At 48.4% G+C, this 20894-nt stretch overlaps 4 protein-coding genes across 4 annotated transcripts; all 4 read left to right on the top strand.

Annotated features, from left to right (window-relative positions):
• Positions 1 to 260: 260 nt before the first annotated feature.
• On the top strand, positions 261 to 14180 carry TEOVI_000153100 (Cytoplasmic dynein 2 heavy chain (DYNC2H1), putative; the record flags this gene model as incomplete). Its single annotated transcript, XM_067224749.1, has 1 exon — positions 261 to 14180. The coding sequence occupies one exon, from the start codon at positions 261 to 263 to the stop codon at positions 14178 to 14180; it is 13920 nt and encodes a 4639-aa protein (XP_067080850.1).
• Positions 14181 to 15169: 989 nt separating this feature from the next.
• TEOVI_000153000 (Complex 1 protein (LYR family), putative) lies at positions 15170 to 15634 on the top strand (the record flags this gene model as incomplete). The annotated part of the gene is made up of 1 exon (XM_067224748.1): positions 15170 to 15634. One exon carries the CDS (start codon positions 15170 to 15172, stop codon positions 15632 to 15634), a length of 465 nt encoding a protein of 154 aa, XP_067080849.1.
• A 344-nt stretch (positions 15635 to 15978) lies between these two features.
• TEOVI_000152900 (uncharacterized protein) lies at positions 15979 to 16353 on the top strand (the record flags this gene model as incomplete). The annotated part of the gene is made up of 1 exon (XM_067224747.1): positions 15979 to 16353. The coding sequence occupies one exon, from the start codon at positions 15979 to 15981 to the stop codon at positions 16351 to 16353; it is 375 nt and encodes a 124-aa protein (XP_067080848.1).
• A 1700-nt stretch (positions 16354 to 18053) lies between these two features.
• TEOVI_000152800 (2OG-Fe(II) oxygenase superfamily, putative) lies at positions 18054 to 19316 on the top strand (the record flags this gene model as incomplete). The annotated part of the gene is made up of 1 exon (XM_067224746.1): positions 18054 to 19316. One exon carries the CDS (start codon positions 18054 to 18056, stop codon positions 19314 to 19316), a length of 1263 nt encoding a protein of 420 aa, XP_067080847.1.
• Between the last annotated feature and the right edge of the window lie 1578 nt (positions 19317 to 20894).

Here is a 20894-nt window from a genome sequence, read left to right as displayed (position 1 = left end):
CTACAGCATATTTGCGTAAATAGGTGTAAGAAGGAATTAGACACACAACACTCTGCCCCTGCTTGTTTTTTTTATTTTTCCATTTCATATTTATCTTGTGTATTATTTCCTACGCGTTTGTTAAGGTTGTTTGTGACTCAAATTGTTCGTAAGCCCAGTTGTGCTTTGACAGTTTCCCGCTGGTTGTTCGAGCTGACTTGGATTAGGGGCACCCGCAGCTTGGAGTGTTCCTGTTTTTTTGATTTTGTTAGCCTGCTGCTATGAAGGCAGTTCAGAGGGTGTGCTCTGATGCGCGGCACTTGTACGTGTTTGGACGCGTTAAAGACTTTTTTGCCTGCGGTGATGCTGAGGTCACGGAACGTCTGACTATTCAACTCGATCAAAATTTCTCTGATGGCTCCCCCAACTTTATGGTTGTGCACGACATGCTCGAGGGGTGCGGGGCTAACACGCTGCTCTTCACCTTTCAGCCAAATCCTGACGACCCGGGGATTCCCGATGATGTCCTTTGTGTTGTGAATCCGCAGAAAGGGAAGTTGCCGTACCTCACCGGCCGTGTGGTGTATTTGGTGCGGCCAGACAATGGCAAACCTATCAACGCAAAGGAGGCATCTCAGGTTGTTCAGGATATCACGATGGGTTCTCTCGATGGCAACCTATTGCAAAGCTTCGAACACCTCCTGATGGAAGTGTATACACCTATGTTCAACAAGCTGAGCAAATGGGGGAAGAATACTTTGGCGGAGCGGAATAGGTTTATTGTGCACCTCCTCCGATATGCGGATCGCATTTCAGAGTTACAACAACTACAGGGTGAGCGTTATGAACTGCGACCTGTTAATGCGGAGACGTGGAGGCTGCTACAAACAGGGGGCCTGAACAAGCGCGGTGGAATCAACGACCCTGGTGTTGTGCACTGCCTGACGACAACCGTGGAGGAATGGATTAAGGCTGTCTATGACGTGGTGCAGGAGGTGCCAAACTATGAAAATGAACTGAGTGAAGAGAAGGCAGGTCCAAAGACGGAGATTCAGCTTTGGAAAAGCCGCCTGGCGAAGTTGCGCCTGGTAGAAGAACAACTTGAAGCTGTTGAGGCGCCGCGAGCCGTGCAATACCTGCGTGAGGTTAAGAGCCCACTGCTACAACGATGGGTGGAGGTGGATGCCGCGCTTAATGATGCATTGTCGGAAGCTCAGGAGAACGTGAAGTACCTGCGTTCCCTCAGCAAATACTTTGATGTATTATACTCATCGGACATTGCCCAGATCATTAACATGCTTCCTTCGCTCATCAGCAACATACGGATGATGCACACGATAGCACGCTATTACTCGCGGCGGGAATGCATGACAGCACTCTTTTTTAAGGTCACCAACGCCATGGTTCTTTCTTGTAAATCAGCCATCAACCCATCGGGTGTGCGCAGTCGTATCTGGGAGTGCGGGCAGAGCCCCGAGTCCCTCAAAGAGTTGTTACACCAACTACACCTCAGTGCCGAGTGTAATAAGGCCTACAACAAAGAGTACAAGAAGGCGCAGGAAATCCTCGCAAGCAAGGATGGAAAACAGTTTGACTTTGATGAGTTGAAGTTTATGGGGCACTTCAATCTTTTCACAAAGCGTGTGGACAAACTGATCAGCGTGTTTAGTACAGTGCAGCAATTTGTAGAGCTCAAGGCATACAATATTGAACAAATGGAGGGCCTTATCCCACGGTTTGAAGAATACCTTGGCCATCTCCGCGGAAAGACTACCGACATCCTTGACATCCACGACAACAACAAGTTCGACGTGGAGTTTAAAATATTCGAAACACGAATTGCCGAACTAGAGACATCGATGCAGGTGGCAATCAACTCCTCATTTGAGAACATCACCTCGACCGACAACGCTCTGCAGTTGCTGGCCAAGTATCAGCGTATTCTCAAGAATGAAGCTTTCGCCGCCGATTTGGAGTCCAAGTACCTCGTCATTTTCCACAGCTACGGTATGGAACTTGAGAATGACCAAAAGACCTATGAGCGATACAAGACCGACCCACCAGTCGCACGAAACATGACACCAGTTGCTGGAGCCATCAGTTGGGCACGGCAACTACTCCACCACATCAAGTCGCCTATGGACAAATTTAAGACCAATCGCACAATCATGGCGAACACGAAAGATAGCAAGAAGGTGATTCGCACATACAATAGAGTTTCGGTTGCGCTGATTGAATTCGAGGCTATTTGGGTGGATGCTTGGAAGCGATCTATTGAATCGAGTAAAGCCGGACTTAATGCGACGTTGTTGGTGAGACACGAGGGGCGTTTGTACGTAAACTTTGATTTGGAGATAATGCAGCTCATTAAGGAGACAAGAGAGTTGATGTTACTCGGTGGTATAGAAGTACCTGCGGCAGCGAGGATGGTGCTGATGCAGGAGCAGCGACTGAAGACATTTTACAATGAGTTAACTCACCTTGTTAAAGAGTACGAACGTGTTGTTGGTCGCGCTGGAAGTACGCGCAGCAAGATCGTTGGTGTCACTCGCCCGTTGCTTCAACCAAACCTCGACGCGCTTGATGCAGTGTTTCTTCCTGGTGAAACCACGCTCACGTGGTCTTCGTTAAATGTTGATACGTACCTGGAACGAGTCCAAAAGGCAATTGAAGATCTTGACATTCTCGTCACGAAGGTGAATGACATCATTCAGCACCGAATCCAAGTTAACCTCAAGCTTATTGCTTCTACGCTGCTTGTTAACCTCTTTGACGACCATTTCTCACTTGATCAGTTCGTGCAAGTGCAGGAAAAGCATATTCGGCAGCAATGCGAAGTGATGGATGTAAAGAACCGGGAGGTTGAGGGTGCGGTCGAGGATGTCGTGATATGCATTCTCGCTAGTCAGGGCGTTACTTACAGTACCGATAAGCTTGACAATGTCCAGCGTGATCGCATTGCGACGCTCAAAGGGCACTTCAATCGTCTAATGTTCAAAGCGATCCTCACGAGCACCACCCGATCGTTGAACTTACTCAAGAAACGTGTGGGCACACGTAATCGTGTGTCCTTCCTTTTTGTTGAAAAGCCCTTCTTCGACGTTGATGTGCAACTTATTAACGCGGAGCCGTACGTGTTTTTAAGCCCTTCCCTTGATGAGGTGCAAAAGGCTATCAACCAGTGTGCAACGGCGGTACTTTCGTGCAGCAAATACATGACCCTTTGGGAGGGACTGGGCGATGATGCGCTTTCGTTCTTTGAGGAGATTGCGAAAAACAAAGAGATTGTGAAGGTTGTTCTACTGCTTACTGGTGGCATCCACGGCTTAAAGAAGCAGGTAATGGAGTACCTTAACCACTTCCACAAGTACGAGTATCTGTGGAAGTTGGACATGAACGAAGCTTATGATGAATTCAACTCAAACGACCCAACACTTGACGACTACGAGCAACGTTTACAAGGTTACGTGGCGTTGCATGATGAAATTGAGGGGCTCACGTCTGTGTTCAACATCGGCAGTCTGGCACTGCACAACAAGCCCCTTAAGGCCGATCTTCTTCGGAAAGTCATCGAGTGGAAGGAGCTCTTTTCCAACAAGTTGCACGCCAAAGCACAGTTGGAACTAGACAGCTTAACACACAAAATGGATGAGGAGGCGCATCAGCTCTCGTTACCCATCCCTGATCAGGAGAAGCTGGAGGACTTGCGCGTTCTGATGAACACTCTGCAGGACATCCGTGATAGGGAGTCACTGGTGGAGTTCCAGTTTTACCCCGTGCAACAGGCATATGCATTGTTGCAGCGCTTCAACGTTCCTATTTTCAAGGAGGAAATCGACCGTGTGGAGGATATTCGGTTCAAGTGGCGCAAACTACATGCGCTGGCAGAGCGACGCTCAGACGAGATCAACAATCTTCAGTACGGTTTTAAGAAAGGTCTTACGCAGGAGGTGCAGAAATTTGGTGCCGAAGTCATTGCTTTCCGTAACGATTATGACTCCCATGGACCGATGGTAGAGGGTTTGAAACCTCAAGAAGCTATGGAGCGTCTAAAGCGTTACCAGCGCCAGTTTGATGACAAGTACCGTAAGTGGATTACCCTTATGGCAGGTGAGGAACTCTTCGGTCTTCCCCTGCACAAATACCCGGAATTAGTTAAAACAAAGAAGGAGCTTGAGCTCCTCGACAAGTTATACACGTTGTACATTAATGTGCTTCATAAGGTTGACGGGTACAATGATATTTTGTGGTGTGAGTTAGATTTCGATGCCATCGCGGAGGAAGTGAGTGTATTTGTGAGCCAGTGTAAGCGTTTGCCCAAGTCGTTGCGGGATTGGGACGCGTATGTCGAACTTAAGAAAATTCTTGACGACTTCATGGAACTCCAGCCTGTGATTCAGGAGTTGAAGAATCCCGCAGTGGTTGAGCGGCACTGGCAGGAGATCATGCGTGTAACGGGACATAAGTGGCGAACCGATCCTGATCTGTTTAAACTTCAGAACCTTGTGGACGCGAACTTACTTCGCGTGGTGGATGAAGTCGTTGATATTGCGAGTTCATCCGTACGCGAGTCTGAAGTCGAGGCGAAATTTCGGGCGCAAGAGGTGTTGTGGAAGGATCAGGAACTGAAGTTCTCAGAGTTTAAGCATCGTGGACCTATCATATTAAAGGGTGATGATACAACGTCTAAGCGCGAGGCCTTGGATGAGTCATCGCTGGCCATTAACTCCATGCTATCGTCTCGTTATTGTGCTTTCATGCGCGATACCATACAAGGTTTCCTTCAAAAGTTAGTGAAGGTGAGTGAGATCATAGCCCTGTGGGTTGAGGTGCAGTTTACATGGCAGTACCTTGAAGCGGTGTTTGCAGGTGGTGACATCATGAAGCAGTTGCCCCAGGAGGCCAAACGGTTTGCGATGATCGATAAGGCATGGCAGAAAATTATGAACAAGGCCAATGAGACACCCAATGTTCTTGAGTTCTGCTACGAAAACGAGCTACTCCAGAACCTTCCAAACCTGAAGGAGCAGTTGGATGAGTGTCAGCGGAAACTCTCTCTGTATCTGGAGCAGAAGCGTAATTTGTTTCCACGATTCTACTTTGTTTCTGATACGGTGCTGTTGGAAATCCTGTCTCAGGCGAGCGACCCGCAATCCATTCAGCCACATTTGGCATCGATCTTTGACGGTCTCTCATCTGTGCGGTTCGAGCGTGTGAAACCCAAGGAAGCAGGGGCGCAGCCGTACTTCCAAATTGTTGAGATGATTTCTGGTGAGGGAGAGTCACTCATGATGCGAGAACCTACACCGTGCGTAGGTAATGTGGAGGATTGGCTAAACCGTCTGTGTAGTGGTATGACTGACACTGTGAGAGAAGTGGTGAAGGCGAGTGTTATGGAGTTGGGTACACTGTTGGGAAATACGAATTACTTGGGAAGCATTATCGAGCGTTACCCGGCACAGGTTTCCCTTCTCATGCTGCAGTTTTTCTGGACGGCCGACGTGACGGAGTGTATTACAAAGGGTATTATGAGATCCCGTGGGCGCGAAGCAGCAACATCACGAGCTAAGTGCGATGCAGTGAAGAACTTTCTTGTTAGTCTAACGACGTCACCTGAACTTGAGCGGCAGCCTAAGCGTATGCGTACCAATGTGGAGACTCTCATTACGATTCAAGTGCATCAGCAGGAGGTGTTTATTGATTTGCAGAAGGCCTCCATTAAGGAGCTCACACATTTCGATTGGCTGAAACAAGCCCGTTTCTACTACAAGCCAGAGCGTGACCTTACCATTATTTCAATTGCTGATTCTGACACAGAGTACTGCAACGAGTACTTGGGAGTTAAGGAGCGTTTGGTCATCACCCCGCTGACAGATCGCTGCTACATCACGTTGTCGCAGGCGCTCGCTATGTACATGGGCGGTGCCCCGGCTGGACCTGCAGGTACAGGTAAAACCGAAACTACAAAGGATCTCGCCCGTACATATGGCAAGTTTTGCGTCGTCTTCAATTGCTCAGATCAGCTGGACAGGCATGCGATGGGGAAAATTATACGCGGTCTTTCCCAGGCTAATGCGTGGGGTTGTTTTGATGAGTTCAACCGTATCGACCTTCCCGTCCTCTCCGTCGTTGCGCAGCAAGTTTCTTGTGTGCTTCAGGCACTTAAGCAGCACAAAGACAAGTTCATCTTTATCGATGGGCAGGTCACCGACCTGATGCCCGGGGTTGGATTCTTCATTACCATGAACCCTGGTTACGCAGGACGACAGGAGCTGCCGGAGAACCTGAAAATTCTTTTCCGTGGTGTTACGATGATGATCCCTGACCGTCAGACCATTATGAAGGTCAAGTTGGCCTCACAAGGGTACAGTCTCGATGACCTGTTGAGTAAAAAGTTTTTCACATTGTATAAGCTCTGCGAAGAGCAGTTGTCGAAACAGCGGCACTACGACTTTGGTCTCCGTAACATTTTATCTGTGCTGCGTACAGCCGGTGCGGTGCTGCGTCGCAATCCAGGTAAGGATGAGGAGGATCTTTTCATGCGCACGCTGCGCGACATGAACCTCTCCAAATTGGTGTTTGAAGATATAGAGTTGTTTGACTCGTTATTACGCGATATGTTCCCTGGACGACAGTTTGTTAAGGGCTCGCATCCTGAGATTGAGGGAGAGTTAGCGAAGGTGATCGAGGGAAAAGGTTTGCAGCTATGGGGACCATGGATAAGCAAGGTGTTGCAGTTGTACGAAACAAAGTTGGTGCGTCACGGTATTATGGTAGTTGGGCCTGCTATGTGTGGCAAAACACAGTGTTACGACGTCATGACGGAAACGCTTAGTCGCACGACGGTGCCTCATCAGCAGTTGCGTATGAATCCGAAGGCCATTACGGCACCGCAGATGTTTGGTCGCATCGATGTCTCGGGAGACTGGCATGATGGCGTTTTCTCATCTCTCTGGCGCGCTGCCGTTCGCCACGCAAAGAAGCGTAACGTGTGGATTGTGTGCGATGGACCAGTCGATGCAATTTGGATTGAGAATCTTAACACAGTTCTTGACGATAACAAGTTGCTTACGTTAGCTAACGGGGATCGTATTCAAATGACTGACACGATGAAGTGCTGCTTCGAAGTTGAGAACTTGGCAAATGCCTCCCCTGCTACTGTATCCCGAGCCGGTATTATTTTTATCTCTGATGTTATTCTGGGGTGGAAGCCGGTGCTCAAGTCACGTTTCTGCGCCACTGTGAATGAGGAGGGGCAGATCCTACCAGTTGATGTTGTGAAGAGGTGCAACACACTCCTTGCAGAAAAATTGCTTGCCTTGTTCCTCCCCACGGAGGGAGAAGGCGGCGAGCCAAGTTTGACAGAACGGGTAGCGACATTCTACGAAAAGGAGTGCAGCATCGTTATGAAGACATCTATTGCTCACCTTGTAATTAATGCCTTCCATCTCACAGTTGCTCTTGGAGAAGAGGTGGGCGACGGTGTGCCCGTTAGTGACGCGCTGGCACTGAAGATATTCTGGTTCAGTCTGTCATGGGCATTCGGTGGTGTCCTTGAGTCGAAGGACCGGTTGAAATTTGATGCCCTGGTGCGTGAGCTCTACGACGGCTTACCTCCATCGACAGAAGGCACGGTATTCGACTTTTCGCTGAACTGCAAGAGTGGTCAGTGGGAGCACTGGGATGGGTTCTTAGAGAAGTGGAAGTACCCTGGCGATGACAGACTGGACTTCGCCACTTTGTTCATTCCCACAGCTGATTCTGTGCGACTGCACTTCCTTATGAACTGCAACTTTATACAGCACCGACCAGCTTTGTTGATTGGTGTGAGTGGTACGGCTAAAACGGTAACAGTTGAGAAGTTATTACTGAAGATCAAAGCTGAGTCTGAAACGTCGAACTTCCGTAAGCTCAACTTTTCGTCCATGACGACTCCCCAAAACTTCTACAATGCCCTTGAGGACATGACGGAGAAGCGTATGGGTTCTACCTTCGGTCCGAAGAACTGCGAGCAACTGACGGTCTTCATTGATGACATCAACATGCCGGAGATCAATGAGTGGGGCGACCAGATTACAAATGAGATTGTGCGCCAGGTGGTGGAGTCTAGCATGGTTTATGATCTAAGTCATGCTGGTCGGCGGAAGGAGTTGCGCGGCCTTGTTTATATGGCTGCCATGTCGCACCCATCTGGTGGTAAGAACGATATCCCCAATCGTTTGAAGCGCCACTTCTCGATCTTCAACGTGCCACTTCCAGAGGAGAGTTCTGTACAGCAGATTTTCGGTGTCATTTTTGAAGGTCGATTCTGCAATGACAACTATGCGCGCAGTGTGCAGGACATCGCTAAGATGCTCACACAAATGTCGATCGATTTCTGGCGCGCGATAGCGAAAAAGATGTTACCAACACCCGACAAGTTCCACTACTTCTTCAACTTGCGCGATTTGTCGCGTATTACACAGGGTATTATGATGGCTGGTATGAACGATGACCCCGAGAAACCCGAGAGAAGGTCCACAAGCAAACCGTGGGAAGTCGTAACGGACGCTGTAACGCTTATCAGGATTTGGAAGCATGAATGCTCTCGTGTTTTCAGCGACAAGCTCAATAGCGTGGCGGACAAGCGGTGGTTCGATGACAACGTGCAAGACTGTGTCGTGCAGCACCTCACGCCAACACAATACCGAGATGTCATCGAGCAAGTGCGTGAGCCCATTTATATGGCAAATTACCTGCGGGACCCCATTATTGATCCTGAAACTGGTGAGATTGCAGAGACTGCTCCTCGTATTTACGAGCCAGCACCATCGATGGAGGTCCTCCAGGATCGCTTGCTACGTGCTATGAAGGCTCACGACGAGCAGCCCCGTGTGAAGCAGCTGAAGCTCGTCTTGTTCGAAGCTGCTGTGAAGAATGTTTCCCGTATTTCTCGTGTCCTGTCGATGCCGCGAGGTAACTTATTGCTGGTTGGTGTTGGTGGTAGTGGCAAACAGTCGCTGACCCGTCTTGCTGCACATGTGAATTCCCATGACTACGCCACGTTGGTTTTGTCCAAGGGGTTTGGTGTCAACCAACTCTTCGATGCCATTCGTGAGCAATACGTTATGGCAGCGACGAAACGCCCAGTGACTATGCTATTCACTGATAATGACATCAAGCATGAGATATTCTTGGAGTATATCAACTCCTTCTTGTCAAATGGTGAAATTCCCGGTCTGTTTGCATCCGATCAGCGCGATTCAGCGATTAACGACATTCGCCCCGTCATGAAAAAAGACCCTTTCGTCAAGTTTGAAGATATGAACGAGACCTTGTGGAAGTACTTCATTAACCGTGTTCGTGAAAGATTGCACTTTGTGTTATGCTTCTCGCCGGTGGGAGATAAGTTCCGTACACGTGCGCGCAAGTTCCCGGCCCTTGTGTCTTCGTGTATCATCAACTGGTTCTTCCCGTGGCCAAAGCAGGCCTTACTCGATGTCTCATTCCGAACGCTGAAAAATTTTGAAATGGCGACCGAAGATAAGAATAAAAAAGCGTTGGTGGAGCTTATGGCAGAGATCCATTCCCTCATGCTTGAGAAATCTGAGGAATACCTTGCGCGGTACCGACGGTCGGTATACAGCACACCGAAGTCCTACCTTGGCTTTATTGAGTCTTACACGAATGTTTACACAAAGAAGTTTAATGAACTCAATGAGGATGCCAGCAAAATTAACAAGGGTTTGCAGAAGTTACACCAAGCAGGTGAGGATGTGCGAGTGATGAGGAAGCAACTTCAGGAGAAGGAAGGTTTGCTGCAGAGCAAACGAAAGGAGACGGACGCGCTGGTCAAGGAAATTGAAATTCGTACCGCTGAGGCTGAGAAGAAACGGATGGAGGTGGAGGTCGTGAAGGAGAGTGTTGCACGGGACGCTGCCGTTGTCGCACAGGGTGAGGCTGAAGCTAAGAAGGACCTTGAGGCGGCTGAACCAGCCCTGCTGGAGGCCATAGAATCACTTAATTCTATCACATCCAATGATTTCACCACATTGAAGAAGTTGGCGAACCCTCTGGCGCTGATTAAACGTATTTTTGATGCTGTCTCAGTGTTGCTTCATAGGCCATTGATGGTCCCAGGTGCGGAGGAGGTGAAGGGTGCACTGTGGATTACAGACTCATGGGAGTTTAGCGGAAGACAACTTGCGTCTGATTCGTCCACGCTTGACGTTCTACGGTCATTTGGTGAAAATCAGAAGGATTTCATTAATGAGGAGACATGCGAGTTGCTGTTACCGTATTTATGGATGGATGACTTCACGCAGGAGCGTGCGCGTAAGGCCTCCGGTAACATTGCTGGTCTCTGTACATGGGTGCGCAGTATGTACAAGTACATCAACATCGCCAAGATTGTTGCGCCGAAGAGGGAGAAATTGCGTATTGCGACAATTAAACTGCGTGTGGCAAACAAAAAGAAGGAAGAGCAAGAGGAAGAACTTGCCCGTGTGACTGCTGAAGTTGATCGCTACAACCAGCAACTTTCAGAGGAGAACGCAAAAAAGCAGGCCCTTGAGGACGATGCTACACGCACAAAACAGCGTATGGATAGCGCTAACGGTCTCATCGATGCTCTCTCCGGTGAACGTGAAAGGTGGACGCAGCAAAGCAATGACTTCAAGTCACTGATCGAGCGTCTTGTTGGTGATGTTGCCCTCAGCTGCGCTTTTATTTCTTACTGTGGTCCCTTCAACTCAGAGTTCAGGCACCAGTTGCTATATAAGAATTTCTACGTCAAGTGTAAAGATCTGAAGATCCCCGTGACATCCGACATCAACGTTGTGAAGTTTCTTGTAGACGAGACAACTATTGCAGACTGGCAGCTTGAAGGACTACCAGCAGATGATCACTCTGTGCAGAATGCCATCATGATCACAACGAGTGCCAAGTTCCCCCTGATGATTGACCCCCAGGGACAGGCGCTGAATTGGATCCGCAAGCGTACCGAGCGTATGCAAGGAAAACTCTGCCAGTTGAGTGATCGTACGTTCGCAATGCACCTGCAGGAACAGCTTGATCTGGGTTTGCCACTCATTGCAGAGAACGTCCCCGAAGAAATTGACCCGATGATTGATCCCGTGCTGGAGAAGCAGGTCGTACGAAGTGGCAAGTCTTTAATCATCCGTGTCAACGGTGAGGAAATGAGCTACAATGAAAACTTCAGCTTCTTTCTTACGACGAAGTTGCCCAATCCCAGTTTTACACCAGAAATGTTTGCCAAGAGTCTTGTCATTGACTTCACAGTGACGATGGAGGGTTTGGAACAGCAGCTGCTGTCGCATGTGATTGGCCGCGAAAAGGGAGAACTGAACGAGGAGAGTGCCAAACTTTCCGAAGACATCAACAGCAATGAGAAGCGCCGTAAGAATCTTGAGGATCGTCTTTTGAAGCAGTTGAGTGAGTCCCAGGGTAACCTTATCGATGACGTTGTGCTCATCCAGACCCTCCAGGAGACGAAGGATGCAACAGCAGAGATTGCAGAAAAACTTGCCACAGCACTTGAGACACGGAAGCGTATTGCCGGGGCGTGCGAGGAGTACAGACCGGTTGCAACACGCGGTGCGGTGCTGTACTTCCTCGTCGTTGAGATGTCGTTGGTCAACCACATGTATCAGACGTCTCTCGTACAGTTCGACGGCATTTTCGACGGTTCCATCCAGCGCTCAGAGCCGCACCCCGTCACAGCGAAGCGTATTCAATGTATCATTGACTACCTTACCATGGCTGTGTTCAAATACATTATTCGTATGCTCTTTTCGTCGCACAAGCTGCTTTTCGTACTGCTCATGGCATGTAAAATTCAAATGAAGGTTGGGCAGTTGGACGCCACCTCGTTTGACGTCTTCCTCAAGGGCGGGGGTGCCATGCAAGTGGACCGCTCAAAGCCATTTGCTTGGATTAAAGATAAGATGTGGGCGAATATCCTTGCCATGTCGGAACAATTACCGCGGTCGTTCAAGCAGCTTCCCGATCTCATAACCCGCAGTGAACAGGTGTGGCGGCAGTACATAGAGTCAGACAACATTGAGAACTTACCAGTGCCTGATATAAACGAAAAGCTCGACAGCTTTGAGCGACTTCTCATTGTGCGTGCCCTTCGTGAGGATCGTGCTATGCTTGCTGCTAATCTTTACGTGGCCCGTACGCTCGGCAAGGAGTTCTCTGAAGCGCAGCAGCTCGATCTACAGGGCGTGGTAGAGGAAACAAGCGGCCTGACACCTATTGTCTTCCTTCTCTCTCAGGGTTCTGATCCGACGACTCTTATTGAGGCAACCGCAAAGTCGCTTAAGAAGAAGATATTTCCTATTTCAATGGGACAAGGTCAGGAAGAGGCGGCGATGAATATTGTGTCTGGCGCGTGGCACAACGGTGACTGGGCCCTACTGCAGAACTGCCACCTTGGTCTACCCTTCCTCCTGCAGCTCGAAGAAAGACTTCGTCAACAACATTTGCCCGGGGAAAAGAAGGCTGATATCCACGAGGAAGCGCGCCTGTGGGTGACATCGGAACCACACAAGTTATTCCCCATTGGACTGCTGCAGATGTCGATAAAGCTGACGAACGAGCCACCGCAGGGTATTAAAGCAGGTCTTGTCCGTACATACTCATGGATGTCGCAGGATTATCTTGAGATGTTCCGCCGCCCCGAGTGGCGTCCGATGCTTTTCACCCAGTGTTTCCTGCATTCCGTTGTGGTGGAGCGGCGTAAGTTTGGACCCATTGGTTTCAGTGTGCCATATGAATTCAACCAAGGTGACTGGAACGCTTCCGTGCAGTTCCTCATCAATCACATGACGACCATCGGTGAAGCCCTGAAGAATCCGGTTAATCGTGACACCGTGTGCTATATGGTTTCGGATATTCAGTACGGTGGACGTATTACAGACAATAACGATCGTGCTCTCTTCAAGGCCATCACTGAGTTCTTGTACGACTTACGCATTACAAACCCGGAGAGGTCGCGCGATATGAAAATAGCCAACGACACTAAGGTCCCTCTCAATGTCATGACCTCTACAGGGGGTCTTCACAACCCATACCCGTGCGAGATCACGGAGTTCGCACCTGGGTACGGTATACCTCTGTTCGATGACATTAACAAGCACAGGGAATTCATTCGCGACACGTACCCCGATGTGGACACGACAGAAGTGTTCCAGATGCATTCCAATGCTGATATCACGTACCGTACACGGCAAGCGCAGGAGGCGCTGAAGACGATTTTGGATATTCAACCAAGAGACGCCGTAGCCAGAGGTGGTGTCACCCGTGAAGAGAAGGTTTTGTCGATGGCGGATAATTTCCTGCGGCAGCTTCCAGCCAACTGGGTTGTAGACCGCAAGCTTCATTTGGCTGATAAGCAACCACTATCCATCTTTGCAGGACAAGAAATTGATCGCTTGAGCGTCACCGTTCGTACAATCCGGCAAACGTGCACGAACCTCAAGCTTGCTGTTGCCGGAACCATTATTCTCACTCCTGCGCTTCAGGACGCATTGGATTATTTGTATGCCGCACGTGTGCCACCGTCATGGGTTGCTGTGGGATGGCCATCACCTAACATTTCGCTCTGGTTCGCTGAGGTACTCCGCCGTTACGAACAGCTTGATGGTTGGGCCCGCAACGGTCGGCCACCCGTCTACTGGCTGCCAGGATTCTTCAACCCACAAGGTTTCCTCACCTCCGTGCGGCAAGAAATTACACGTAGCCACGCAAACGAAGCGGTGCCATGGGCACTCGATAAGGTGGAAACACGGACGGAGGTTCGCTCGTCCGAGTACCGACCTGGTCAGGAACCGAAGGCGGAAGATCTGAAGACGGAGCGAGGTGAAGTTGTCATTCATGGACTCTTCCTCGAGGGGGCTATGTGGGATAAAGCGAATAAGCGGCTGAAGGATCCACCGCCAGGTGATCTGTTCCGTGAATTGCCCATGTTGCTCATTTCCGCTATCAATAAAGATGCACCGCCGCCGCACATGAATGCACCGATGAAACCTGGACAGTTGAAGGAGAGGCAGAAGAAGCAGGAATATTACCGTTGCCCCGTTTATAAGTATCCCACACGGTCTGATTTACACTGGATATTTGACGTGAACCTCCCCGTGGCTGAGGACGACGCTTATTGGCGTATGCGTGGCGTGTCACTGTTGGGGTGCACCGACTAAGGGGAAGGTAGTGAATGGTACCGTGAATGTTCACTGTGTGTTACTTAAGTGTGACCAAACAATCATGTGACAAAAGTTGTGGGAGAAAGAAAGAAAGAAGATACGAGAGGTAGTGAGTCGGGAAAGAAGGGAATAGATTTTTCGTTTCTGATTCGCAGGGACTCACCACAATGTATAAAATCACACCTTACTGCGAGAAAGGATTACATAAAGGTATATGTATAAAATGTTAAAGAGAAATATGAAGAGTTTTGAAGATGTGAAGGTGTGAGACAGACAATAGATTGTGATATGATGTATGCTTAATACGTGTATAACTGAAAGATGTTTAGATTATCTTTCCAGTTAATCTCGTGGAACTCATGCAGAGGATATGGGGGTGGTCTGACTGCGCCTCAGGAGGCCTCTACCACGTTTTCTTTCTTGATTGTTTCTAACAACACTTTCTAAAGTGTGCCAGTGGCAACGTTGAGCCCGTTTATCTCGCCTTTCCTCCTTAGTTGTCGCTACCGATACATATTTGCATGCATGAACTCTTCTTTTTTTTTTTCATTCCTTTCTTTGAACGCCTTGGTAAGGCGAGGAAATAAAAGGCTACATACAAGGGATAAGTTCTCACTACACATCCGTTAGTCGTACAGACGATCACTTGATTTCGTTGGGGGTTATCCGCTCCTTTAAGGAGTGTGAAGGGAGCAGAAGGGTATACGCGTAGTTGAATACGAGTTGGTGCACCAGCTTGCCCGGCTCGTATACTTCGTGCTGTTTCCGCCTCGCATCGAGCTGTGGCACATTCCCATTTATTTTTTTTTCCATAGTTCACACTTAACGGTGAAAGGAAAGAAGGAGAGGGGAGGGGGAGGTACTTAACACTTATCGTATTTTACAGATTTTTTTCTAGTGTGTGTTGTTTTATCGATATTAGTGGTTTGGGTGGGGAAGGGAGATTTGCCTTGTGAACACGCTTCATTCGACCACTTCCTGTGTAAATGAGGATCAGTTGCTCATGCCTGAACAAATCGCTCGTGTCGACTGCTATCCCGTCTGATATCATCGAGCGTGCTGGAACCAATCTGCCCGGCATCCCGCATAAATACCGTGTTTGCCGTGCGTATCGCCAATGGCTCAAACTAGCTGTTTTGTGTCCTCATTCTCTCCTTTGTGAGCTTAATGAACATGCGCAAATGAATGAACGGTTTGTCATAATCGTCCGGCAGAAGTTTCGCGAGGGTGAAGAGCTACGAGACCCGGAGGAAATAGCCGTTGCCGTCCAAAGCTGTGAGAGAAGCCTCGCAATGTTTCGCTTTTTGGCAGCGGATGGCGCTCGCCGCCGGTTCCCGGAGGCAAAGCCGAGGTTGAACTTGCACAAGATGGGATTCATGGAGATGGCGAAAATTAATTACACGCAGATGGCGAAAGAGTATTGGAACACCTACATTATGCGGCGATGGTAGCGGAGGGAGCACGTGGTGGAGAAAAGAGAAGCGGGTGCTTCACGTGGGGAAAACTCAGACACTCATCAGGAAACCAGAGAGCGGTCACTGTTGGGTGAAGGGTTGGCGGTATCATCGGGAAAATGACTTTTCCGTTAGGTCTTGGTTGTCGCCGTGCTTTTCGAGGGTTTGTGTGCACGGATTCTCCTTTGTGGTGTGCGCTCCATCTCTGTCCTGATTCGTGTTGCTACTCTCACGTGTTTTATTCTTTCTGTTGGCATATTTTTCCCTCTTAGGGGACAGTTTACCCAAAGAGGGGCGGGGGAAGGCTCTGTCATTCCTGAAATAGTTGAAGGAATAGGGCGATGATGAGGCCATCGACGGGCTCCGGTACACCTAGGAGTGATGCGGGGATCAAAAGAAGTGTTACCCTCGGCATCGACATAATGAATGAAGACAGTTTTTGGGAAATTTCGGGGATACCGCTGAAAAGCAGGATGCGCTCTTTCATCTCGAGGGAGAGATTAACTCCGAAGAACGTCGGCAGCCCTTGCGACCTGTACCTCTTTCCCAGATACGATGAACAGCCACTGTGTCAAAGTTTCAAGGACCTCCTAAACCGGCACAGGTCTCAGCTGCGAGAAACGGCGAAGTCGTACGAAAGATATACAAGCGAAGTGACAAATATCCGTAAGAAAACTGCATGGTTTGAACCACAGAAGCCACCCAAATTCCTCTAGTGACGTTTGAGGCGTATTTGCCTCCTACCGTAAAGAATGATTGCGGATGGACGAGGAACTCGGGTGCAGCCGCAGTGGCTGGGGCAATGAGCTCCTATATATGGAAAAAGGATTCCGCCATCGCTGCGTTTGCGGTTCCACACGGCATTTAGCTGGGGGCTTATACTCAACTCCCTCCCCCAAAAAAATAAAGGATGGTTAGCTGCCTTTCTGGTGGGTCGAATTCTGCGGTCGTCGGAATGTGTTTACTTGACACAACGATGCCACATGTCGGTTGTAGGCTTTGAAATGATTCCCTTCACTTGTTGGCAAGAAAGCACCACGTATCCAAGAGGGCCGCAGTGATGGCGTTGGTGTGATATGATGGTGCATTAATCGTCGTGAAAACGGTAATAATGCCACTGATGTGTTAGAATGGGAACGCATGCCTCGTCGTGCAATAGGTGGCAAATTTTTTAAAAAATCTTTTTTCCCCTTTTCTCCCTTTATTTTGGAGTTTCTATTGATTTGATGTACACAACCTATGGCGGTTGGAAAGCGGGCTGTCGAAAAACTGTCAGCGATCCTCTGTTGTTTTTTTAATTGTTTAGACCCCTCCCGTTACCTTTATGATATTTTTATGTGTACGAGTTGCGAACCCAACCATTTTATTCTATTGATGAGTTTCACTCCATCACTACCACCGGCGCTAACAACAAAAGGTCGCGTCCCCTTGCAGTTCCTGTCGGTTGATGCGAGCTTTATTATCCCTTTCCGTCACGTGTTCCTTCGGATTAAATGCACAAAAAAGTTTTTTTTCTTTTTTACTTAACCCTTTTATTACCCTTCTTCGCCCTTGTCTTCATTCCTTTTCCCCATCGTATCCTGTAGCGGCACAAACGTTGAGTACGTGTGTATCGCTTCCGGTAGATGATGTACAAATATGTGATTTTGTAATAAAAGAAAAATCCTTCTGTGAACCTAATAGTATGTGACCCCTCCCGTTGGGTCTCTAACGTGTATAGTCAATGACTTTTTGTTTAATTTTTTTTTATCCGTTGCTTTTACTCCCTTCTGCAGGTCTATTTACACAATGGCAAACTACGCGCGTTAGCTTCGTCGCATGTGGTGGTGGAGAACCAGTGTTAAATTCATCCCTGCGACTTCTTTTTCTTTTTTCTATTATTATTATTATTCCATTTAAGGAGGAAATGAAACATCAAGCGCAATCAAAATATCTTAAGTTGAACAGGTGGGTGATCGGAGCGAAGGTCCTGTGTGTGGATCAAGGTACCTGGAGGGGTCAGTTAAGTTTTATTAAAAATTTTTTTTTACGTTTATACATAATTAGTGTGCCCTCTACTGATTGAATTGACTGCCACTTTCTTCTTTTCATTCTTTTCATTCTTTTCTTTTCTTTTTTTCGTTTCTTCTTCCCTTTTTCCCCACTGTATCAAACAAAGCGGATTAAGTGTTGAAGTTGGGGAGGGTTTGGCATCACAAGAGTGGATTGAACTCTCAAGGAGAGAGGAGGGCCACGGGCGCAGTCGGTGCCTCTGAAAGGAGAGCACAGTTATTACATAAGGGCGTACGGAAGGGTAATAAACACCACCAGACATATCATTGCCCCAGCACGCCGTGGCTTAGTACGTGTGAACTTACAAGACGGACATATTTGTACGACGCTCATACACACAGATCAGGTAAACTGTAGGGAAAGCATGCGTCGTACTTTTTCGCTTTTCACAACTCTCGTTAGACTAGGTCGCGGGCCGGAGAATGTGACGGAGGAGGCAAGCAACTCGCTCTTGGAAGCCCTGCAAAAGCACGGTTACTGCTACGTGCAGCATCCGTTTATACAGTGGGAGATATTAGATCAAGTTCACCGCGATAGTCGCATCTTTTTTGAGCGTTATTTGTTGGACCTCCCGGAGGAAAAGCAGAGAACGAGGAAAGAGAAGTTCTCCAAGAAACTAATAGCCCCCCGTAAGCCAATCAGGGCAATGACCCCATACGAATTAGAAAGCATTAAAACATCCTCGGGTTTCCGGGGGTATTACCGTTACATTGGCGCAGGCGGCGTGGATGATGCGATCGAGTGCTTTTCCGTTGGCCGCGAGGTGCAGAGCCCCGTGGAATTACGGGAACCGTACTACAGATTGAGCGGTTGGCAACGCGATGAGTATTTGCCACTGATTAGCCGGAGAAATGCGTGGGATTCACTTCTAACTCACCCTAAGGATGGTAGTGGAGACCCCAATGGTGTGCACGCCTTCATGGCAGATTATCGTGAGATGATACTGGCGTATTATGACCTTTGCAGCGAGGTCGCCCTCGATGTGCTGCGGCATATAAGTTGTGGTTTGGGCGTCAGACCCAGCATTCCACAGGGTGGTCCTGATCCTGATAGCGGATACGATCTCGAATACTTCACACAGTTCCACAACAAACTTGACTTCGACTTACAAGCAAAGTATTATCCGAGGTTCGGACAAGGGGCTCGGACACGTGGTGGTGTAGAGGTTAAGGGAGTGCAGAGCGCCTCGAACCCCAAGGGTGTAAAAGTTCTACGTCGCAAGACAGCTCGAGGACAACCGTTGGTTAATGAAGATGAAGAAAACGCCGTGTTGCGGCTGGATTCGCACAAGGACCTCAGTACTGTCACACTCCTCGCACAGGACGCTCTCGGTGGATTGGAGGTTTGGGACAATGAGTCGGAACAGTTCAATCCGGTCCCTGTGCTGAATGATGCATTGCTTGTAAACGCGGGGTTGTTCCTTGAGAAGTGGACTGGCGGGTTGTTAGAGGCGACACCGCATCGAGTGCGGAACGTGAGAGGCGGAAGTAGTCGATGTAGTGTTGTCTTCTTCTGCTTACCTAACCATGACGCCCGGATAGAGCCCCTACTGCAGCGAGATGAAAATCCTTCTCTTGACGCGGAAGAAGGTTTCTACGCGGGTGATCTAATGCCAGCAGCACCTTAAGTAGAGGTATTGGAAGAAGGATTCCCCACTCACTTGCACATGTGAGCGCAACCTCGGGAATGAGTAGACACAACCAATCACATGCATAGATAAACAGTCGCATGTACGTTGTGTACGTATGGCCGATTTGCCACCACACAGTTTTGACAACGGGAGTATTAACCGTGTGCCGCAGAAGGAGCGATAAAAACACACGATTCAAGAAACGAGTGGCGGAGTGATACGAAGTCACATGTGGTCCCTCGTCTTGTAGAAGGCACACAAACAAAACGGAAGAGAGAAAAAGAAAAAGGGATAGAGGCCTCTCAGCAGGTGCAGCGTTTAGATTCCAAAGTAGAAGCCAAGTAAATAAAAATAACCGAAGTAAAAAAGAGAGAAGGTAAATAAACGGAGGAGGCATAGCGGCTTCCTCGAAGTAGGTGACGTTTACACATAAATGCATATATACGTATATTGCTTCACTCACATACGTGCACATACATATGGATATATAAGCGCACACGCGTGGACATCTATTTCCTCTCGTTTCTTCTGACCACGCCCACTTCACCTTCACGCGGTTGATGCCAAACGGTGTGCAGATGACATAGACATTGGTGGACGCTGCTACCTCGTTTCTTCACTGCGAAGAGATGAGTGAAGGATGCAAAGAGGGAGTTCTATAACTCATTTAGCGGGATAATTTTGCATTATGTTTCCAACATTCACACACACACACGCGCACGCAAACACATTTTCTTGTTTTCTCCCGTTACACTCATATATTCATTTATATCTTTATTGATATTACCGTCCACTCTTTACAACTTTATTTCCTCCCCCTCCCCCTTCTGCGTGTTAATGTTTGTTTGACGTTGTCATACGACTTGACCCGCGTGTGACGAGTTGTTATTATTGATATTGTTATCAGTAAATGGTGGAGGTGGGGAACACTGCATGCGGGCATAATAAAGGGCGAGTGCGGCGGATTTTTTGTTTCCTTCCTTTTCACAGTTATAGAGTTTTCCTTATCCCCCTTTATTTCATCAACATCATCACCACACTTTTGGGCAGTGTAACATTCGGTGAGTAGCGGCCGTACGCGTGCCAACGTTTCACTTCCTTCCTTCCTTCCTTCCATTTCTTTTCTTTTTCCCTTTCCCCCTTTTTTTTTCTTGTTCTCTTTGCTACTGTTGTCATTTCTCCTTTCCCCTATTTCATTTGCTGTTTCTTTCGGTTTTTTTCTCCAATTTCATATCTTTTTTATTTGCAATTGTAAGGAAGTTTTCAGCAAAGCAGACTAAACCACAGCCGAGGAGCCCGACCATAGTCATCTCAGCTTACCATTTTTTTTTTGTTTACTTCTTGGTTACTACTGTTTCAACTGTGCGTCCACCGCCACCCAAGTTTCAGGAAGTGATATCACGCCGAGGATAATAATAATAAGGTGGCAATGGATTTCCTGGATGAAACCGTGATCCACCCCATGACTGCCTTTGCGCGCAACAGCCGCATGCTTGTGCGTAAATGCCAGAAGCCAAATTACAGCGAGTTCAACGCCTCAGCCATGGCCACACTCGTGGGGTTTGTGGTGATGGG

The sequence above is a fragment of the Trypanosoma equiperdum genome (assembly GCF_001457755.1).
Source record: "Trypanosoma equiperdum strain OVI genome assembly, contig: ctg_373, whole genome shotgun sequence".
Lineage (NCBI taxonomy): Eukaryota > Euglenozoa > Kinetoplastea > Trypanosomatida > Trypanosomatidae > Trypanosoma > Trypanosoma equiperdum.
The sequence above is the reverse complement of the archived record's forward strand: the minus strand, read 5'-3'. Positions and strand labels throughout refer to the sequence as shown.